Here is a 15,028-nt window from a genome sequence, read left to right as displayed (position 1 = left end):
GTCGATGTCCTCTTGCCAACCTCATGTAGATGTGGCACCCATCTTCACCCGCTTGTTGCCATCCTGCCTTTGCACGGGAAGAAACTAGATCGAACTGAGTCTATTTGGCTCCGACCCCTCTGGAAAGGCCGTTTCTACCCCTGCAGAAAGTGCTTTTGAGTTTCCAATGCCCTTGGAGGACCTGAAGGAGAATCACGCAGTCCAAAGACATCATTATGCATTGCACATAAATAAATGAATGTATCGGTTCTGACACACAATCAACCGGCATAAATACGACATCAACACGGAGTGCAGTACTAGTCACAATTCATAATCAAGACACTGTCCAAGGACGCAGACATCGACAAAAGGCAACGAATTCAGCCGAATCAGAAGCCAAAATCGACACCAATGGTCCGAGCCAAAAAGACATGCATAAGTCGCTTTGAGATTCATTTAGTAATTTGTATTGGAAACAAAACGGGTACAATCAAGTCGAACACAAGGTAGTTGAACGCCACAGCGGCAGGACGCGCAGAACGGCTTTCAAAGCGACAGGCGCGTACGTTCGCGGGCGGACAGTGAAGGAGAAAACGTGGGTGAGGCGTAGCAATAGAAGCAGGAGCTTGAAAACAGTGAAAGAAGACCAACCGGACAACCAAAGTGGAGAAGAAAAGGAACGCTATGTGGTAATAGTTGTACGGGCTGCATTGTCTGGGGTATGATCGGGCCAGAGGAGTGTACTCATATGCAGAGCCAGAATTACGGATAGCAGGGATAGCGAAGGGTCCAAGCGAGCAAGGGAACGCTCAGGAGGAAACGGCGAAAGAAAAACCAAGAGACAAAGCAAGTAGATCAAATTCAGATAGAGCGTAAATGGTAGCTCGAGAGAAAAAAGGATAAGAAGGAAGAGGAATGTTGAAGTTGAACGGAAATAAGGAAGTGACAAAAAGGGGTCAAGAAGGTGAGTCAAAGCCCCTGGCGTTGATTCGCATTATGGCGGGCGCGTATTAGACAAGAAGAGAAAGGGGGATCCGGAATTGAAATGGGGCATATACAGATGAAAATGTGAAGTTGAAACCGTGAATTGTGAGCCGTGGAATGATTGAAAGGGTGGATGAATGGTTAAGTGGACTGAGTGATGGGATTCGGTATGCTGTGGTCCGTGAAGAGTCTCCGAGTCTTTGCCTGCGAGGCAGGCGATGCACTGTTGAGGCCAACGATACAGTCGATGTGAGGGTGGGAGTCAATGACGAGACGGGCGCGTTGATATCGATGCTGAATCCATTTGTCCGAGAAGCTGAGAAGAGAGGGCGCGAAGGGGGAGAAGAGCGGGGGTAGCAGAGAGAAGACCAGAGATAATGACCGTGAGCAACGACGTTGCGCGTGAGGTTGGATGAGGAGCTCCAATCCATAGAGCATAAGAGAGTAAACAGAGGCAGCATAGGACAAAGCGAGAAGACTTGAAGGAACATAATGGCATACTACGGCCTGATAGTCGACCGCGAGAAGATGGTCATGTCGGCAGAAACGTGACGGGCGTTCTTGTTTTCTCCTTTCCGACTGGCGACGACAATGATGGCAATGAGATCGAGAGACCATCCACTCAGAAGGCCGCTCCAAACCGACCCCCATAGGTCTCAGCCCTCACCAACGGCGCCACCTTCCTCGCGCCCACCGGCACCCCCAAAGCCGGCATCTTCTTCCCCTTCATCCCGACTCCCATCCCCTTCGTCGGTGGCGGACAAGGACTGTCACCCACATCTGAATCCTCCTCTTCGCTCATCACGAAGGACGTATTCCCATGGCTAGCACCACTAGCATTCGCGCTAGAACTATAACTGTTCTCCTCCAAAGTGCTCAACGCGCTGCTCCCAGCCCCGACGAGACTCCTCCTCGCCCTCGCCACGTTCGCCGACGCGAACAACTGCGTCGGACCCGTCGGTGCCGAGTTGCGTTTCCTATCCTTCACGGGCGGCTGGGACGATGTCGAGGAAGAAGTAGCCGACGTCGATGACTGCGAGCCGCCCCCGAGACCCATGGCCTCTCCATAAGCATAGGACTTAGTCCTCCCGAACTTGCCCTTCCGGAAGGCGTCGAGGTCTTCCTTGCGGGAGGCGGCATGGTGGGGATCGTCCATGCGGACGTAGGCGCGTGGCTGACAGCGCTCACCACTGTCTTTAAAGTATTGGCAGTAGCCGCCTTCGAGGACGTAGACCTCAGGGTAGTGAACCTTGGGGTAGTTGTGGTTGTTGAGAGCGCGGTCCTTCGAGCGAAGGTGCTTGGCGCTACATGAACAATCACGTGAGAACCCCGACGGCCAGCCACACGACCAAGGCTAGGTAGGTGAGAGGACTTACAAGGTCGGAGCGCGCTTGACGCTGAACTCGCAGTGGAAGATCAGAATAGACTTGCGAGGGCCTGGGCCGCTGATGCTTGGGGGAGGCTTGTTGACCTTGGGGCCGAGCAAGAACTCTTCGAGAGCTGTCGTATTGTTGATGTTGATGGCACCAGGGACGTGACCTCCATTGTATTCGTAGTCGAACCTGCAGTCGATGATGGTGTATGAGGTCAGACGGCTGTTGAACTCTCCGTCAAGGAGCCTGTTCAACTATAGAGCGTGCGAACATCGATCAATAAAGTCCCACCCTCTGGCCAAGGAAATGAGAAGGTGCACTTACTGTGCTGCTCTTGATCCTCATCAACCCGTCCTCCCGAACACGGTGACATGGAAGGATCTTACCACTGGCCTCATTGTCACCGAAACCACCCCACTGGGGCATCGACCTGGGGCTAACTTCAAGGTTCGCCTTCGCCATGTTATCGACGGCAGTGAGGGGACGGAAGTCCTCAGTCCCATCGCGCCTACGGATGGTCCTAGTCTGCTGCCTCTGCTTATAAGCAGCCGCGGGGCTCGACATATCACCGGTAGACTCGAAAGAGGAATCTCCGTCGTCCATGGCTTCCAAGTTGAGCCCAGTTGGAAGCATAGCTGAGAACGCACGACGAGGCGGGGGGAGAGGCGCACTGATGGGCGCATCGTGTTCTTCGTCGTTCGAGGGTTCGAGAGTCGAGATGGCAGGACGACGGGGCCGTTTGACACCAACAGTATGGGAAGCACCGCCCAGACCACTGAGCATCGGCTTCGCCAGGCGTTGGATCAGAGTCTGACTAGCGTTCATGTTGCGCTCGAGCTTCATCTCGATGGGCGAGGATGGCTCAGCGGCCGGTGAGCTCTCGAGGGCGCCGATACTGCCTGCACGACGACGGCCAACAGGGACATCAGGAGAGATAGCGGAACGACGTTTCTTTCCAACGTAGGCAGGAGAGTCATCGAGGGCGCGGACGGGGGAATTCGACTCGAAGAATAGATTGTTGAAGCCCTTGCCCGAAGGTGGGCCGGGAGCCGGCGAAGGCGCCGGTGACGAGAGGTAGGCGTTGTTGACTTCCGACGGGATGTGAATAAAAGAATTGTCGACATCCATGGCGTCAGGGGAGGAGGGTTCTGTAGGCTACATGTGATCGCACACTCAGCATCACGGCCCCGACACAGGAACAATGGAAGACTCACATCAAACATGTTGGACTCTTGCTTTGTACTGGAGGGGTCGAAATCATTCACCTGGGACATCCACTCTGTGGGGATAGCTGATCGCTGGACGCGCTTGTCGCGAACGCTGGAGGATTTCATGGACACCTCGTCGTTGACTTGAGGGCTAGATGCGAGAGGGTTGTGGTCGCTGTCGTTGCTTGCATCTCGTCCGAACAGCCTTGCTCCGCTCATGCGTTCCATATGGCCATTCATCGTCTTGGACATACGAGGGAATGCGGGGGAGATATCCATCATGTCGTCCCTCTCGTCATCGGGGGCGAGACCGACCGTGTCGCGGTGGGGAGAGTTGAGGGAGACAGTGGAGGCGAAGGAAAGTTCGAGATCGGAAGAAAGGAACTCATCAATGTCGTTATTAGCACCGGACACGCGCTGGCTGAGCTTTCGGGTGGGGGCAGGAGGAGGAGCGAGGTAACGCGATTGAACGTTGTTCGTGGGTGGTGGTGCGAATGTTTGCATGTTGTCGGGATCTATTCGAATGCTAGGTGGTCTTGGTGCTGGTGAGTTTATTCTCGGCCTCTTGTTGGGTCTTGTGTTGAGTTTTCTTGCTGGATAGTATGTGGATAGAGACATGTTGACGTAGAGGGTCGTATGAGGTTGAAGACGCGTAAGATGTTAATGAGCACACGGTAGGCACGATCGTTCACGGATGTTGAAGTTCGAGACGATGTGGTTGGAGGCCAAGGACAACGCACAGCGGGTGGCAACGCGGTGGTTGATCAGTGATCTGAAGGAAGAGGAGGTCCTAGGACGACGGGGTTAAATACGAACCAGAGCGATGTGTCTTGTGTCCTGAGATCTGGATCGTGGGTCGCCGGATCGATGCAGTTTGAGCACGAACTGAAGTCGAACAATGGAGAGGAGTTAGCCGAGAATGGAGGGGAAAGTTGCGGAGTGGAATTTGAAAGCGGTAAAGAGTCATCCCTCGCCCGATCGCTACAACAGCCGGATACGAGGGCACGAGCCGAGCAATACGCAGGGGTGGCGGGACGGACGGATGTCGGAAGACGAGAAGGAGACACTCACGTTGTCCCTAACGAGTGTTCTTGCGGAGGAGGCCGCACCTAGCTCAACGTATAGCAGATACAGACAATACTCGTCAGCGCGAGCTCGATGTACACGACGACGACGGGAGGCGGACACTGCGCTCACACGCGAAGTCCAACCGTGTGGGTCCGTGTTTGGCGCGCTTTAGCGCCCGCCAGAACCGCTACGTAAACGCGAGAAAGACACAGAAAGTGGCACTCACGATGCTTGTTATGTTGTGTGTCGCCGGGATAGGGAGTGTGCCAGTGCTCGCTGGTCTCTTGCCGTCCGAGGTGTCCGTTTCCAAAGGCCTGTCCAACCCCGGGCCAATGCGCATTTATATTTTCCTTTATTTATGTCTTGTTTTTCGGACGCGGTTCGACTTCGTGTCAATTTACCCCACGTGACCGCGTTTCGTCGCGTCCCCGTTCTTCCCGCCATCATTTCTCCTTCTCCCGCTCCACTTCGGCGAGAAGTCATACCTCTTACATCTTCCATCTTTGCGTCATATAGCTCTGCTTGGGGTGTTCGTACCACTATTTCAGCAGCCACAGGAGAAACGTCTTGGGCCACAGTGGCACTCCAACCTTCTCCCTCCCCATACGTCCTAGGCCGCCGACACCGGGCGGCGGGTAGCTTCGGTTTCCAACCCCCTTCACAGTTGCTTTATTCGCCATCCCTGCCGCGGTCCACGCGGTTCTGCGCGTCCAGCCTGTTACATTCCGTTACCACCTCGCTTGGAACCCTCTGGGCCCTGGCTACGCAAATTTGTCTTCGTGCCGAGCTCTAATTTGACCAGATCTGCGAGCTTCTTCGGACCCCCTGTTGCAAACCGAATCCGACGCCGCGCGGTCGAACAGCTCGCAAACAAGAACCGATATTTTTCGCTGATATATCTTACGTTGACGGCCGGTGACGATGCGAAACATTCATCCCAGTGCGCTGGTAAGTGCCCACCCATATGCATCCCACGGCGGATCACTCAGCCTCGTTTCGTATCGCCGACGCGTTTGATACAGTTGCGACGCAGACGTAGGTTGTGTGGCGCTAGATACATTTTTGGTCATGGCAGGGTCTACATAAACGTCTACTACTTCCCTCAGTGTTGTCGCCCATCATCTCATCACTGTCCGAGCTTCGTCCTGAGATCTTCAACGGTGTGGTCGAGGAAATACCTCCACTCCGGAACCACATAGTCCATCTTGTCATGCCTCAGCTCCGGGTACGAAGTCCGAATCGCCTCGATAATCGCGTCGTACGCGATCTGGTTCACCGCGACTGTTCAATCCGAGGACTCGAATATTCAATTTAAATGGGCCACGTACCGCATAGCCCGCCTCATTCAGATGCAGACCATCGTAGAGGTATTTGTTCAGCGCCCTCTCGTCCTGACCCGCACTTTCCCAGAGCTTCGTCCAGACGTCTACAACGGGTATACCCTCCTTCTCGCCTACACGTCCCACCTCCCTCGCATACTCTCTCGTATTCTCAAACGTTCGGTCCAACTCCACTGGAGGATCTCTAGCCACATTGGTTCAGCCATCAAGTACCCACCCTCACCACTCACCCTACCTCTTGACGCGCACATATCATATACGGGCCAGAACTCACCTCTTTGCGAGATCAGCACCTCGCTGGTACGTGTTCACCGGTGGTGGCGCGATGAGCAAGATCTTCGTGTTCGGGGAATAATAAGGCGACTCGGGTGAAGTGATCATATGGATGATGGTCTGCAAGTTCTCGGAGAATCGGGGCAAGGGTACGTGTTGTGGCGACTGTTTCAGGCAGGCATCGTTCGCGCCGAACCAGATGGTGAGGAGACGGACGGGGGCGACGTGTTTCTGTTCATGCTGTTTTGCGAAGATCTAGACATGTGGGTTCAGTTAATTGGTTGACGATCATGGATGCCTTAGGCGGATGTGGGATGTGGGGGTGTTGTATGTCGGTGCTCCGGTGCCACAGGGGAAATGACAGGTAGTCACCTTCTCAAAGACGGGGAGGGCCCATTCGGTGGTGTACCCAGAGTACCCACGGTTGAGCACGTCGAATTTACGAGCGTAAACGTCTGTAAACAGACCATCCTAATCAACTGCATGTTCTGCTATTCGATCACCGCCATCGATTCGAGGAGTGCCGCTACTTACGAGCGAGACGCGCCCCGATACCGTTGAGCTCCCAAGCGCCCTGCGTGATGGAGTCTCCGAAGAGCATGATCGCGTCGAGCGTAGTAGCTGCCATCGTTGCTCTCGTTTCTATGAGGTTCCAAGTGTTCTGTATAACGGGACCGGAGACGAGCTCGAGGTGGACTTGGTGCTTTGAAGGCGAGGCAGCAGTGATCGGGATGCGATCTCTTGTTATCGTCCGGCATTATCCGCCTTTACCCCAGATGAACCTTTTTGGGTAAGAAAGTATGAGAGGCGTAACCTTCCTTCCCTCCTCGAACGAACTTCTTGATCGCTTTTCGCTGCCGATACTGCGTTGTTGTGAATTTCTTTATCGCTAGCTTCTGTGCACCGCGAAACACTCACATCGACGGACACGTCTCAGGATGCTGCGAGGCTGCCACGGGAGTTTGAAGTTACTCCACTACCGCCTGTCCATATTTTTTTAGCCATGAGGCCGAGTTTGCCTCCGTTTTGGTTCTTTTTACGCGTCAACACCCATAGCCCATGACCTGCTCAGCACAGTGCGGACTAGTGATCCGGCTATCGTCTGCAGATCCTGGCAACTACAACCAACACCGGGTCTTGACTTCTAATTGCGTCAGATATCGAGCTTGATTGCCCGTAAGTACACGACGTTGTTTTTCGTGCTGTACGTCTCCGCAACAAGAGCGAAATCAATAGCCAATCATCATCACGCCAGCCGCTATCGTATCTCGCCCCAGTGAGCGGCAATTCGATATCTCTTGAATCTTCCGCTATTCCATCCTCGAGGCCCCTATTCGGTACGAGTTTATCATCCTTCTTCTTCTTCCGTCAAAACTTCCGGTCTTGACCCTAATCTGCGTTCCCACCTCTCCGCCGTTCCGCGGCCTGTCATGGCAGGTTGCGACTTCTGCAGGCTAGGCCGAACCGAGCGACCATCATCGACATCACCATTATCGTCACCTCTCTTCGCACAGACTTGCACCACTTCTATCACCGCTACCACCACCACCGCTTCCTCCGCTGGTACTGCAACCACCACTATCGCAGGCGAACTTCACAGTACCAGGCATCAGAGCTCGTCCTCGTATGAGCGTCCGTCTCCGTCATGCCTCTCTCCAAGCGTAACCTCTTCCCCCAAGCCCTCCGAGCCCTCTCTTCTACTTCTTTCAGTTTTAGCTGGGCTCCCAAGTTCCAGTACCATTCTTCTCCGGAATACGAACAGCGCGCTCGTAAACATTTCACGCCTCCCACTACCCCCCTCGCTGCTCTGCACTGTGCTATTCCGAAGAGACTGCAGAAACGATCGACTAGACGGTCGTTGTATTACGTCGCGCGACATCTTGCTTTCACTTGGGCTTTCTATATTCTTGCTTGTCATATCGATGCTTGGTCTTCGAGGTTGACTTCTCGGCTCACAGGACCGTCTTCATCACCATCATCTGGGTCAGGGGTGAAAGTGGGCGCAGAGGGCGAGACAAACGCAGGTTTGGGTCTGGATGCGGTAGATGAGATGGGAAGAACGATGGTGAAGACGATGGTAGCAGGGCTAGGCTGGTGCGCGTATTGGTGGTGGCAGGGTATCGCGTTTGCTGGGATATGGTGTTTGGCTCACGAGGTGCGTTCTCTTCCTGTTTAGCCTGTCCCTTGTGATATCGCCCGTTCTGCTTTCTTCGATCGTGGGTCGCGTGCCTCGCGGGTTTGGCTTGGCGAACTCTGTTTTGCTGATTTTATTTGATTGTGGGTGAACGCGGTTGGTCGTCGATATGGGTGATGGGTGAACTGGGATGTTGTGGGTAGGCTGGACACGACGCGCTTTCGCCTTATGGATGGGTGAACACTGCGATTGGGATCGTATTGCACACCACGGTCTTGGTCCCTTATTTCTCGTGGAAGATTACTCACCGAACGCATCATGTAAGTTTCACATTCGTCTTCATTCCAGCCTGCAAAATATGTCTAGACTGAAGCTTGAATGTGGTTGTATATACACACAGAAATTCACGAACAATCTAGAGCGCGACGAGACGCACATACCTTTCACCCGTCGAGATCTCGTCCTCCCCGTAGAAAGAATAGCGGTACGAACGGACTACAAGCATATCGTAGAGGAAACTCCGGTCTATACGCTCTGTAGACTCATCATGAGACAGTTCCTGTAAGTCTATCGACCTCCTTCCCTTCCCCCTTATTCTCTTCCCCGCTTGCCTCTCTACCTCCGTTATCGAGAAGCAACGAGCGGAACCGGTACTAACGGAGATTGCTGTCACCCGACCTGTGTTTGGTTTTGATATGCCTTTTACAGAGGATACCAGCTCTATCTAATGTTAGTTTCCAGCTCACTTGACTTCGACCTCGGATCATGGTCATTGATTGTTGTTAACGTTTACTTTGGCCGTGGAATGTGTGCCTTCACCTGGAACGGTTCTGTTCTTTTTGTGTGGTGCCTGTAGATACAACCGCAAGGGAAACCCAAGGTACCCTGCGGGGACCAGCGTACGTCGTGTGCCTTTCCTGCATTTGGACTCCTCTCTTCGGCTGACGGACTGTTTCGGACAAACCCATTTCTGCTCGACAGCATTTCCGTCCTTCTTCCCAGATATTCAAACCTGAAGATAGTACGCTCTTTCCGCTCGTCTGACCACGGCTCCTTACCAAGTCTTTCTCTGGCGTATCGATCCCATGCTCACCTCATCGTAGGAAACCTGATTATTATATCTAATGTATGCATCGGCACGATGCTGTCACTCCTTGCTGTGTGGATGTACTTTACTGGCTTTGCAAATGTCTGCAAATTGTACATTATTCCTTGGCTCGTGAGTCTTCTGCGCTCTATCGTCCTTCGGTTTGTATCGACTAATCGTTTATTGATGCATTGAATATGACAGTGTGCCAATAACTGGTACGTCCTTCTAGAGTCCGGATGTTAGATTGCGCTCATGCAGTTCGTTGTGATGTAAAGGATCATCACCATAACTTACCTGCAACATTCTGACCCGACTATCCCTTACTATCGACGTGTGCGTTCGTCTCATGGATCCCCTGTTCATCTCATCTAATGGAATCGCGGCAATAGGATCAGTGGACGTTTGTCAGAGGCGCACTCACCACCGTTGATCGACCCCTCTTAGGCTGGATCGGGCGGTTTTTCCTGCATAATGTTCGTTTACCATCTTTCAATATCTCCAGAGATAGGTCAGTTGCTCATACCTGTATGGAACAGGCTGCCCACGACGCTGTCGCACATCACTTCTTCCCTTCCATCCCATTCTGTAAGTCCTGACTTTCTATATGGGTGACGGCGATGCTCAACGAAATGATTGTCTGACCCCCATTGCACCGTAGATAACCAGCCAGAGGTGACCAGAGTACTCAAGCCCCTCCTCTCTGATCAATACAACTACGACTCAACGGTACTTACCTTCCCCCCCTATTCACGACACTGCTAACCTACCCTTCGCCCGTCTATCAACAGCCAACACTCTACGCCCTATGGCGCTCATTCACCCAATGCACCTTCATCGAACCCGACGGCGACATCGTGTTCTACAAGAACCAACAAGGGACCGCGACGCGCATTGTCAATCCTAAGGTCGTGCCTTTCAGAGTACGACATTCTCCTCGAGGATCGGTGGGGTCTGTTGGTTCGATTGAGACCGTTTCGTCTCTGACTGGCTAGAGTGGCCTTTCTTGCCTACTGTCATCTGATTCCTTATATCCTTCGTGAGATTCGTCATAGAGGTTTCGAGTACGTGCCTTGATTCTCGCTTTTGTGGAGATGTGGCCCCTAGTGGGTTATATCGCTGTGTACGAAGTATTGTTTGGCACGGAGGTTACGTGTACGAGTAATGACTGCTAGTATTGCTTCGCTGTTTACGACTATCCACGATCGTATTGTTCTGTTTATTGTACTAATGTTACACGTCCAATTCTTGACTTCGCGGGCTACGACCTGTAAAAGAAACCTCCACCACTGTTGGGTTCGTGAGAGGGTAGTCATTCTTTGATCTCGTTCTTGTGGAATATCTCTGTGGCGAGGAATATTTGAAGGTGTTACCATGTAGTCGTGTGTGCGTAAGTATATACTCACCTGGTACTTCGGGCATCCATCTACGGCCGCGAGACAGAAAAGCATGAGTGTTACGATGACACGGAAGAGGTTCAAACATCAAAACCTACTTGGCTTTATACTTCATAAAGAATTCGCCCTTCGGCGGGAGCGCATCTGGCTCGTCCAAAGTGCCATAGAACACGTACGTGTGGTCTCCCGCATTTTCCTGCCCATAACACATGGTTTGAGCTTAGCAACGTTTGCCACTCCGAAAGGAGGAGACTGGGGAAGAGAAAATATATGTACCCCGAACTCCATGATCCCGCTTCCACATTCCGAACAAAACTCCCTCGTGAGCAGCGTCCCGGATCCATTGTCCCCGACGTGCTTCTTGATTCTGTCTTCGCCTTGAGTGTACTTGAACCCTTTCCGTGGAACTTTGCTAGTAATTCCACCCTCACAACCTGTGAATTTCTGTCCATCGGATAATGCATTGGGCCATGGTGAAGATATGTTGAGCGCCACACCACATTTGGTGATGAGCATCAGTGCGCACTGGGGAAGCTCACCTTACAGTTCTTGCAGTGACAGATAGAGGTACGAGCTTCGTCTGGGGAGTTCAATGTCAACTCGTACTGGACGCTACGACAGTAGCATGAGCCGGTGTAGGTGGTCATTTTAGCAGAGCACTGGGTACTAGTAGTGAAGCGTTCTTTTCGAGGTTCAGAGTACTTCACTTCGATGAAGAGCGTATTGTACTTCTTGGTACGGCCAGCAAGAACAAGTAGCTGCATAAATATCGTAGGCCATTGCAGGGATGGGAGGTGGAGGTGACGTAGAGTGCAGAAACATGACGTCCGTGAGGAGAATCGCTGTGGCGAGGACGTTCTTGTTGGGGGAAGACCTCTCCGGCAATTTCCGCCCTTTCTTGAACGCACTCATCACGACTCATTCGCCGAAGGCGGCCTCTTCCTTCAGTCTTTCAGCATGGATCAACCACCAATACCGATCCACGTATCTAACAATCGTGCATTTGTGTGGAATGTAGATGGTTTGTCTACAATACCCTGCAATACCTTCTGGCCAGATGCTGATATTCGCGATATTTGATGTTTTCTTCGCTGTGGCCCAACAGACGCTGCGGTCATGCGCTCAAAATATCGCATCTGTGGCGTGTTGGGTGGAACACTTCCCCACCTATCACAGCAAAATGTCTTCTTGGGATTGCCATACATTCTCATGCCTGAGGAGGTGGCACTCCTCGTCAACGAAGGTGGCACCTCATTCTTCACCTCTCATTATTTCCTGTTTCACGGGACTCCTGCACTCCGCCCTTTTCTTTTCTTCTAAATTGCATCTAATCAAATACGAGATCGTCACTCACGCAATTCTGATTTTCTTTCCTGTTCATAGGGTTTGCAGTCCTAGTTGACGACCCAGAAGCCCACCACGATCCTACAATCTCCCAACTCGCATCCTGGGATCTCGACCGCACCCAAGACGTCGAAAAACAGCTCAAAGTCCTCCAAACACAGCTAGCGTCCTCCAACCCCGTCAAAGAAGACAAATCCATGAGCGAGGTCGCTATTCAGAAACGAAAAGAACGAGAGGAGAAGAGACGGAAAGCTGCAGAGGCGGCTCAGAAGGCTGCTGCAGAAGCCACGGGAGACGCTCTATTCGTGCCAGAAACTTCTCCAGCATCGGAAGTACCACAGAATACCCTTGTGAATGCTTCCTCGGCCGCTGGGATAGGATCGTCGTCGACATCTGCTAGTGTTCCATACACCGTCTCTGTACCGACTACCTCCGACGGCTTCAGCTGGTACGCTCCGGAGAAACATACGTATTCGACGCTGAAAGCAGCACAAGACGCTGGCATCTGGACATATCCTTCCACAGAAGAAGAAAAGGCAAAATGTGGAGTGTTTAGCGATCTGTGGCACAAAGGGTATTATATGGGCGGAGGGAGTAAGTTCGGTGGTGAATGGCTCGTTTACCCTGGTAACGCCTCTCGACACTCGTTTTCAACGTCCTCTTAGCTGATTTTTACGATACGGTATACAGGCGACCCGCTGCGCTATCATTCGCACTTCGCTGCTACAGTGCAATCGTCACCGAACGCGCCATTGCACCCGATGGAGGTTGTGGCTCATGGACGGTTGGGCACTGCGACGAAGAAGGCTCATGTGCTTTGTGGGTGGGACCCTGAGAGCAAGGAAGTGACATATCTTAGTATCGAGTGGGCTGGGTTCGGCTGAGACGTCATTGTCGGTTCGCAAGCAGTGTATATACGAGGGACAAGTAATACATGTAGCAGGAAAGATAGCAGCGATCGTGAAAGCATAGTCTCGTGCATAGAGGTGGTATACGATGTAATGTAAGTATTGAGTCTTCCGGACATTGTTAGAGATGATATCGCCGATTTCTACAGGATATCCAATGCCTGGCGCAGACGCTTCCAAGCAACAACTCGACGAGAATGGTCGATAGTCACGCCACCTCAATCTGCCTTCCTTCTCCCACCTCTTTGAACTCTCTCCCTGGTTCTGACTTCAGGCCCCGCAAACCCAACCCTTCCTTGCCCTATATTCGCCCCAGCTCCACCCATGCCATTCATACCTCCTGACGCTGCCCGCATACCCATCCTCATCTCAATCTCCTCTCCCTCCCCATCCTCCAAGCTATCTGCCTTATCATTCCACCTCCCTCTCGCCAACCCACCACTCCCAATCCCAGCTCCTCCACCATGGCCTCTCCCGCCCCTCATTCCTAGACTGAGGATCTTCACCACCCAATCGTTGATGAAAATGACAGGCTGGAAGATGGGGAGACGTATTGGAACGTATGGTGAGGGGTGTATGGTAGCTTGTTGTTGGTTCTGAGAATGTGAGGCGGTGGCAGCGGATGATGGGGCCGGGATGGGGTTGTAAGGATCATAAGGACCTGGACGGGCGTGCATTGCCATTATTATATACTTACAAAGTTGAGCGCTATGTGAGCACAGATGAAAGGCACATGGACGAAAGTGGAACTTACTGAAGGGAAGAGAAGAGCGAAGAGTGCTGCATTAGCTAGGGTGCTTCCCCAGATGCATAGTGCGGCCGATGGAAGACCTAAAAGAATAAGCAGGTCATCTCTAGCGGAATTGAGAGATACTGGAGCGTACGCACCGAAGGCGAAGTAATAAGCCCAACGCTCCTCTAGATGTCGAACTCGTCGCGAGAGCGAAAGTCCCCGTGCTATCCATATGAACCTGTATGACACGCAGTACACCATCAACTTCTCTTCTCTTTCTCCAACCCAAGGAAGAAGTAGACTCACTCGAAGCAATAATACCTATATTCGACCCAATGAACTGAGCCACCTGACCATGCACACGACCATAACTCATGAGTTTGAAAGAGACTCACGCATCCACCCAACATAAAAACGTAAACTCTGCCAAGCCACCCACGAACGGAACATACCCCAGCGCAAATCCCAGCACCACACTTGTGACAATCATAACTCCTCGGTACGCCGAAGTGGCCAAAGAGTTAAGGAAAGCAATATAAGCGTTGGGCGCAGGTCCGGAATCGGCAGGGGAAGCGTAAGAGGAGCGACCGTGTTGGAGAGTATAGGTGCGGTTCGCTATAAGGGTACACCATGATGTCTATTCCACATTGTAGGAAAAGGGGTATTTCAGACGCATGAGCGAGGCGGGTGAGCGGATGAAAGGAAGGACTCACATTGAGGTAGAGCGATGCGCAAACGATGGGAAATATCCACAGGATCTGGTAGAACCATCCCACATTCCTATGAAGCCATTTCTGCGGCTGATCCTTCGCGAGCGGGTGTAACAGAAGGTCGAATATATAGATTGACGAGAGTGAGATCAGGTTTAAAAGGAGTGACTTCAGTGCGTTCGCCCGTATCTCAGCGTCGCTGTAATCCCCAAGCGCAAGTCAGTATTGTAGCATGAACCATAGATATTCATAGGAGAGACCACACCTGGCCACCAGTCGCACGACGACATCCCACCGAAATGCATCTACGAGCCCACGCCAAGCCCACTGAGCTTGCAACAATAAAGAGTCCTGCAGGGGCAGAAATGTGGGGTATGATGACCGTGCAGAACCGTAAGCGGAGTATTGAGTATTCCGCGCTTGAGGGTCTCGTAGGACAGGTCTCGACATTGTGTGGAGTCCGTGCTGATCCTAGGATGGGAAGCCC

General features: G+C 52.4%; 4 protein-coding genes across 4 annotated transcripts; 1 reads left to right on the top strand and 3 right to left on the bottom strand.

The window, feature by feature from the left end:
• Positions 1-469: 469 nt before the first annotated feature.
• STEHIDRAFT_93335 (uncharacterized protein) lies at positions 470-4,906 on the bottom strand. Its single transcript, XM_007301272.1, has 7 exons — positions 4,842-4,906; positions 4,619-4,656; positions 4,364-4,432; positions 3,554-4,140; positions 2,664-3,494; positions 2,343-2,593; positions 470-2,270 (listed from the first exon to the last, which is right to left on the bottom strand). The coding sequence occupies exons 4-7, from the start codon at positions 4,049-4,051 to the stop codon at positions 1,589-1,591; spliced, it is 2,262 nt and encodes a 753-aa protein (XP_007301334.1). The 5' UTR covers positions 4,052-4,140; positions 4,364-4,432; positions 4,619-4,656; positions 4,842-4,906; the 3' UTR covers positions 470-1,588.
• Positions 4,907-5,627: 721 nt separating this feature from the next.
• Positions 5,628-6,941, bottom strand: STEHIDRAFT_119391 (SGNH hydrolase). The gene is made up of 5 exons (XM_007301271.1): positions 6,763-6,941; positions 6,601-6,683; positions 6,230-6,483; positions 5,944-6,139; positions 5,628-5,882 (listed from the first exon to the last, which is right to left on the bottom strand). The coding sequence occupies exons 1-5, from the start codon at positions 6,854-6,856 to the stop codon at positions 5,742-5,744; spliced, it is 768 nt and encodes a 255-aa protein (XP_007301333.1). The 5' UTR covers positions 6,857-6,941; the 3' UTR covers positions 5,628-5,741.
• Positions 6,942-7,426: 485 nt separating this feature from the next.
• STEHIDRAFT_93328 (uncharacterized protein) lies at positions 7,427-11,575 on the top strand. Its single transcript, XM_007301270.1, has 17 exons — positions 7,427-8,383; positions 8,566-8,682; positions 8,763-8,923; positions 9,071-9,091; positions 9,219-9,261; positions 9,344-9,383; positions 9,466-9,581; positions 9,654-9,667; positions 9,728-9,785; positions 9,842-9,925; positions 9,989-10,037; positions 10,111-10,178; positions 10,241-10,795; positions 10,858-10,875; positions 10,945-11,042; positions 11,123-11,292; positions 11,388-11,575. Exons 1-13 carry the CDS (start codon positions 7,874-7,876, stop codon positions 10,442-10,444), a joined length of 1,485 nt encoding a protein of 494 aa, XP_007301332.1. The 5' UTR covers positions 7,427-7,873; the 3' UTR covers positions 10,445-10,795; positions 10,858-10,875; positions 10,945-11,042; positions 11,123-11,292; positions 11,388-11,575.
• Positions 11,576-11,777: 202 nt separating this feature from the next.
• Positions 11,778-14,991, bottom strand: STEHIDRAFT_93326 (uncharacterized protein; the record flags this gene model as incomplete). The annotated part of the gene is made up of 10 exons (XM_007301269.1): positions 11,778-11,867; positions 11,952-12,089; positions 12,230-12,817; positions 12,881-13,790; positions 13,853-13,929; positions 13,987-14,069; positions 14,138-14,152; positions 14,227-14,468; positions 14,545-14,740; positions 14,807-14,991. 7 exons carry the CDS (start codon positions 14,989-14,991, stop codon positions 13,317-13,319), a joined length of 1,272 nt encoding a protein of 423 aa, XP_007301331.1. The 3' UTR covers positions 11,778-11,867; positions 11,952-12,089; positions 12,230-12,817; positions 12,881-13,316.
• Between the last annotated feature and the right edge of the window lie 37 nt (positions 14,992-15,028).

This window comes from Stereum hirsutum (assembly GCF_000264905.1).
Source record: "Stereum hirsutum FP-91666 SS1 unplaced genomic scaffold STEHIscaffold_3, whole genome shotgun sequence".
NCBI lineage: Eukaryota > Fungi > Basidiomycota > Agaricomycetes > Russulales > Stereaceae > Stereum > Stereum hirsutum.
The sequence above is the reverse complement of the archived record's forward strand: the minus strand, read 5'-3'. Positions and strand labels throughout refer to the sequence as shown.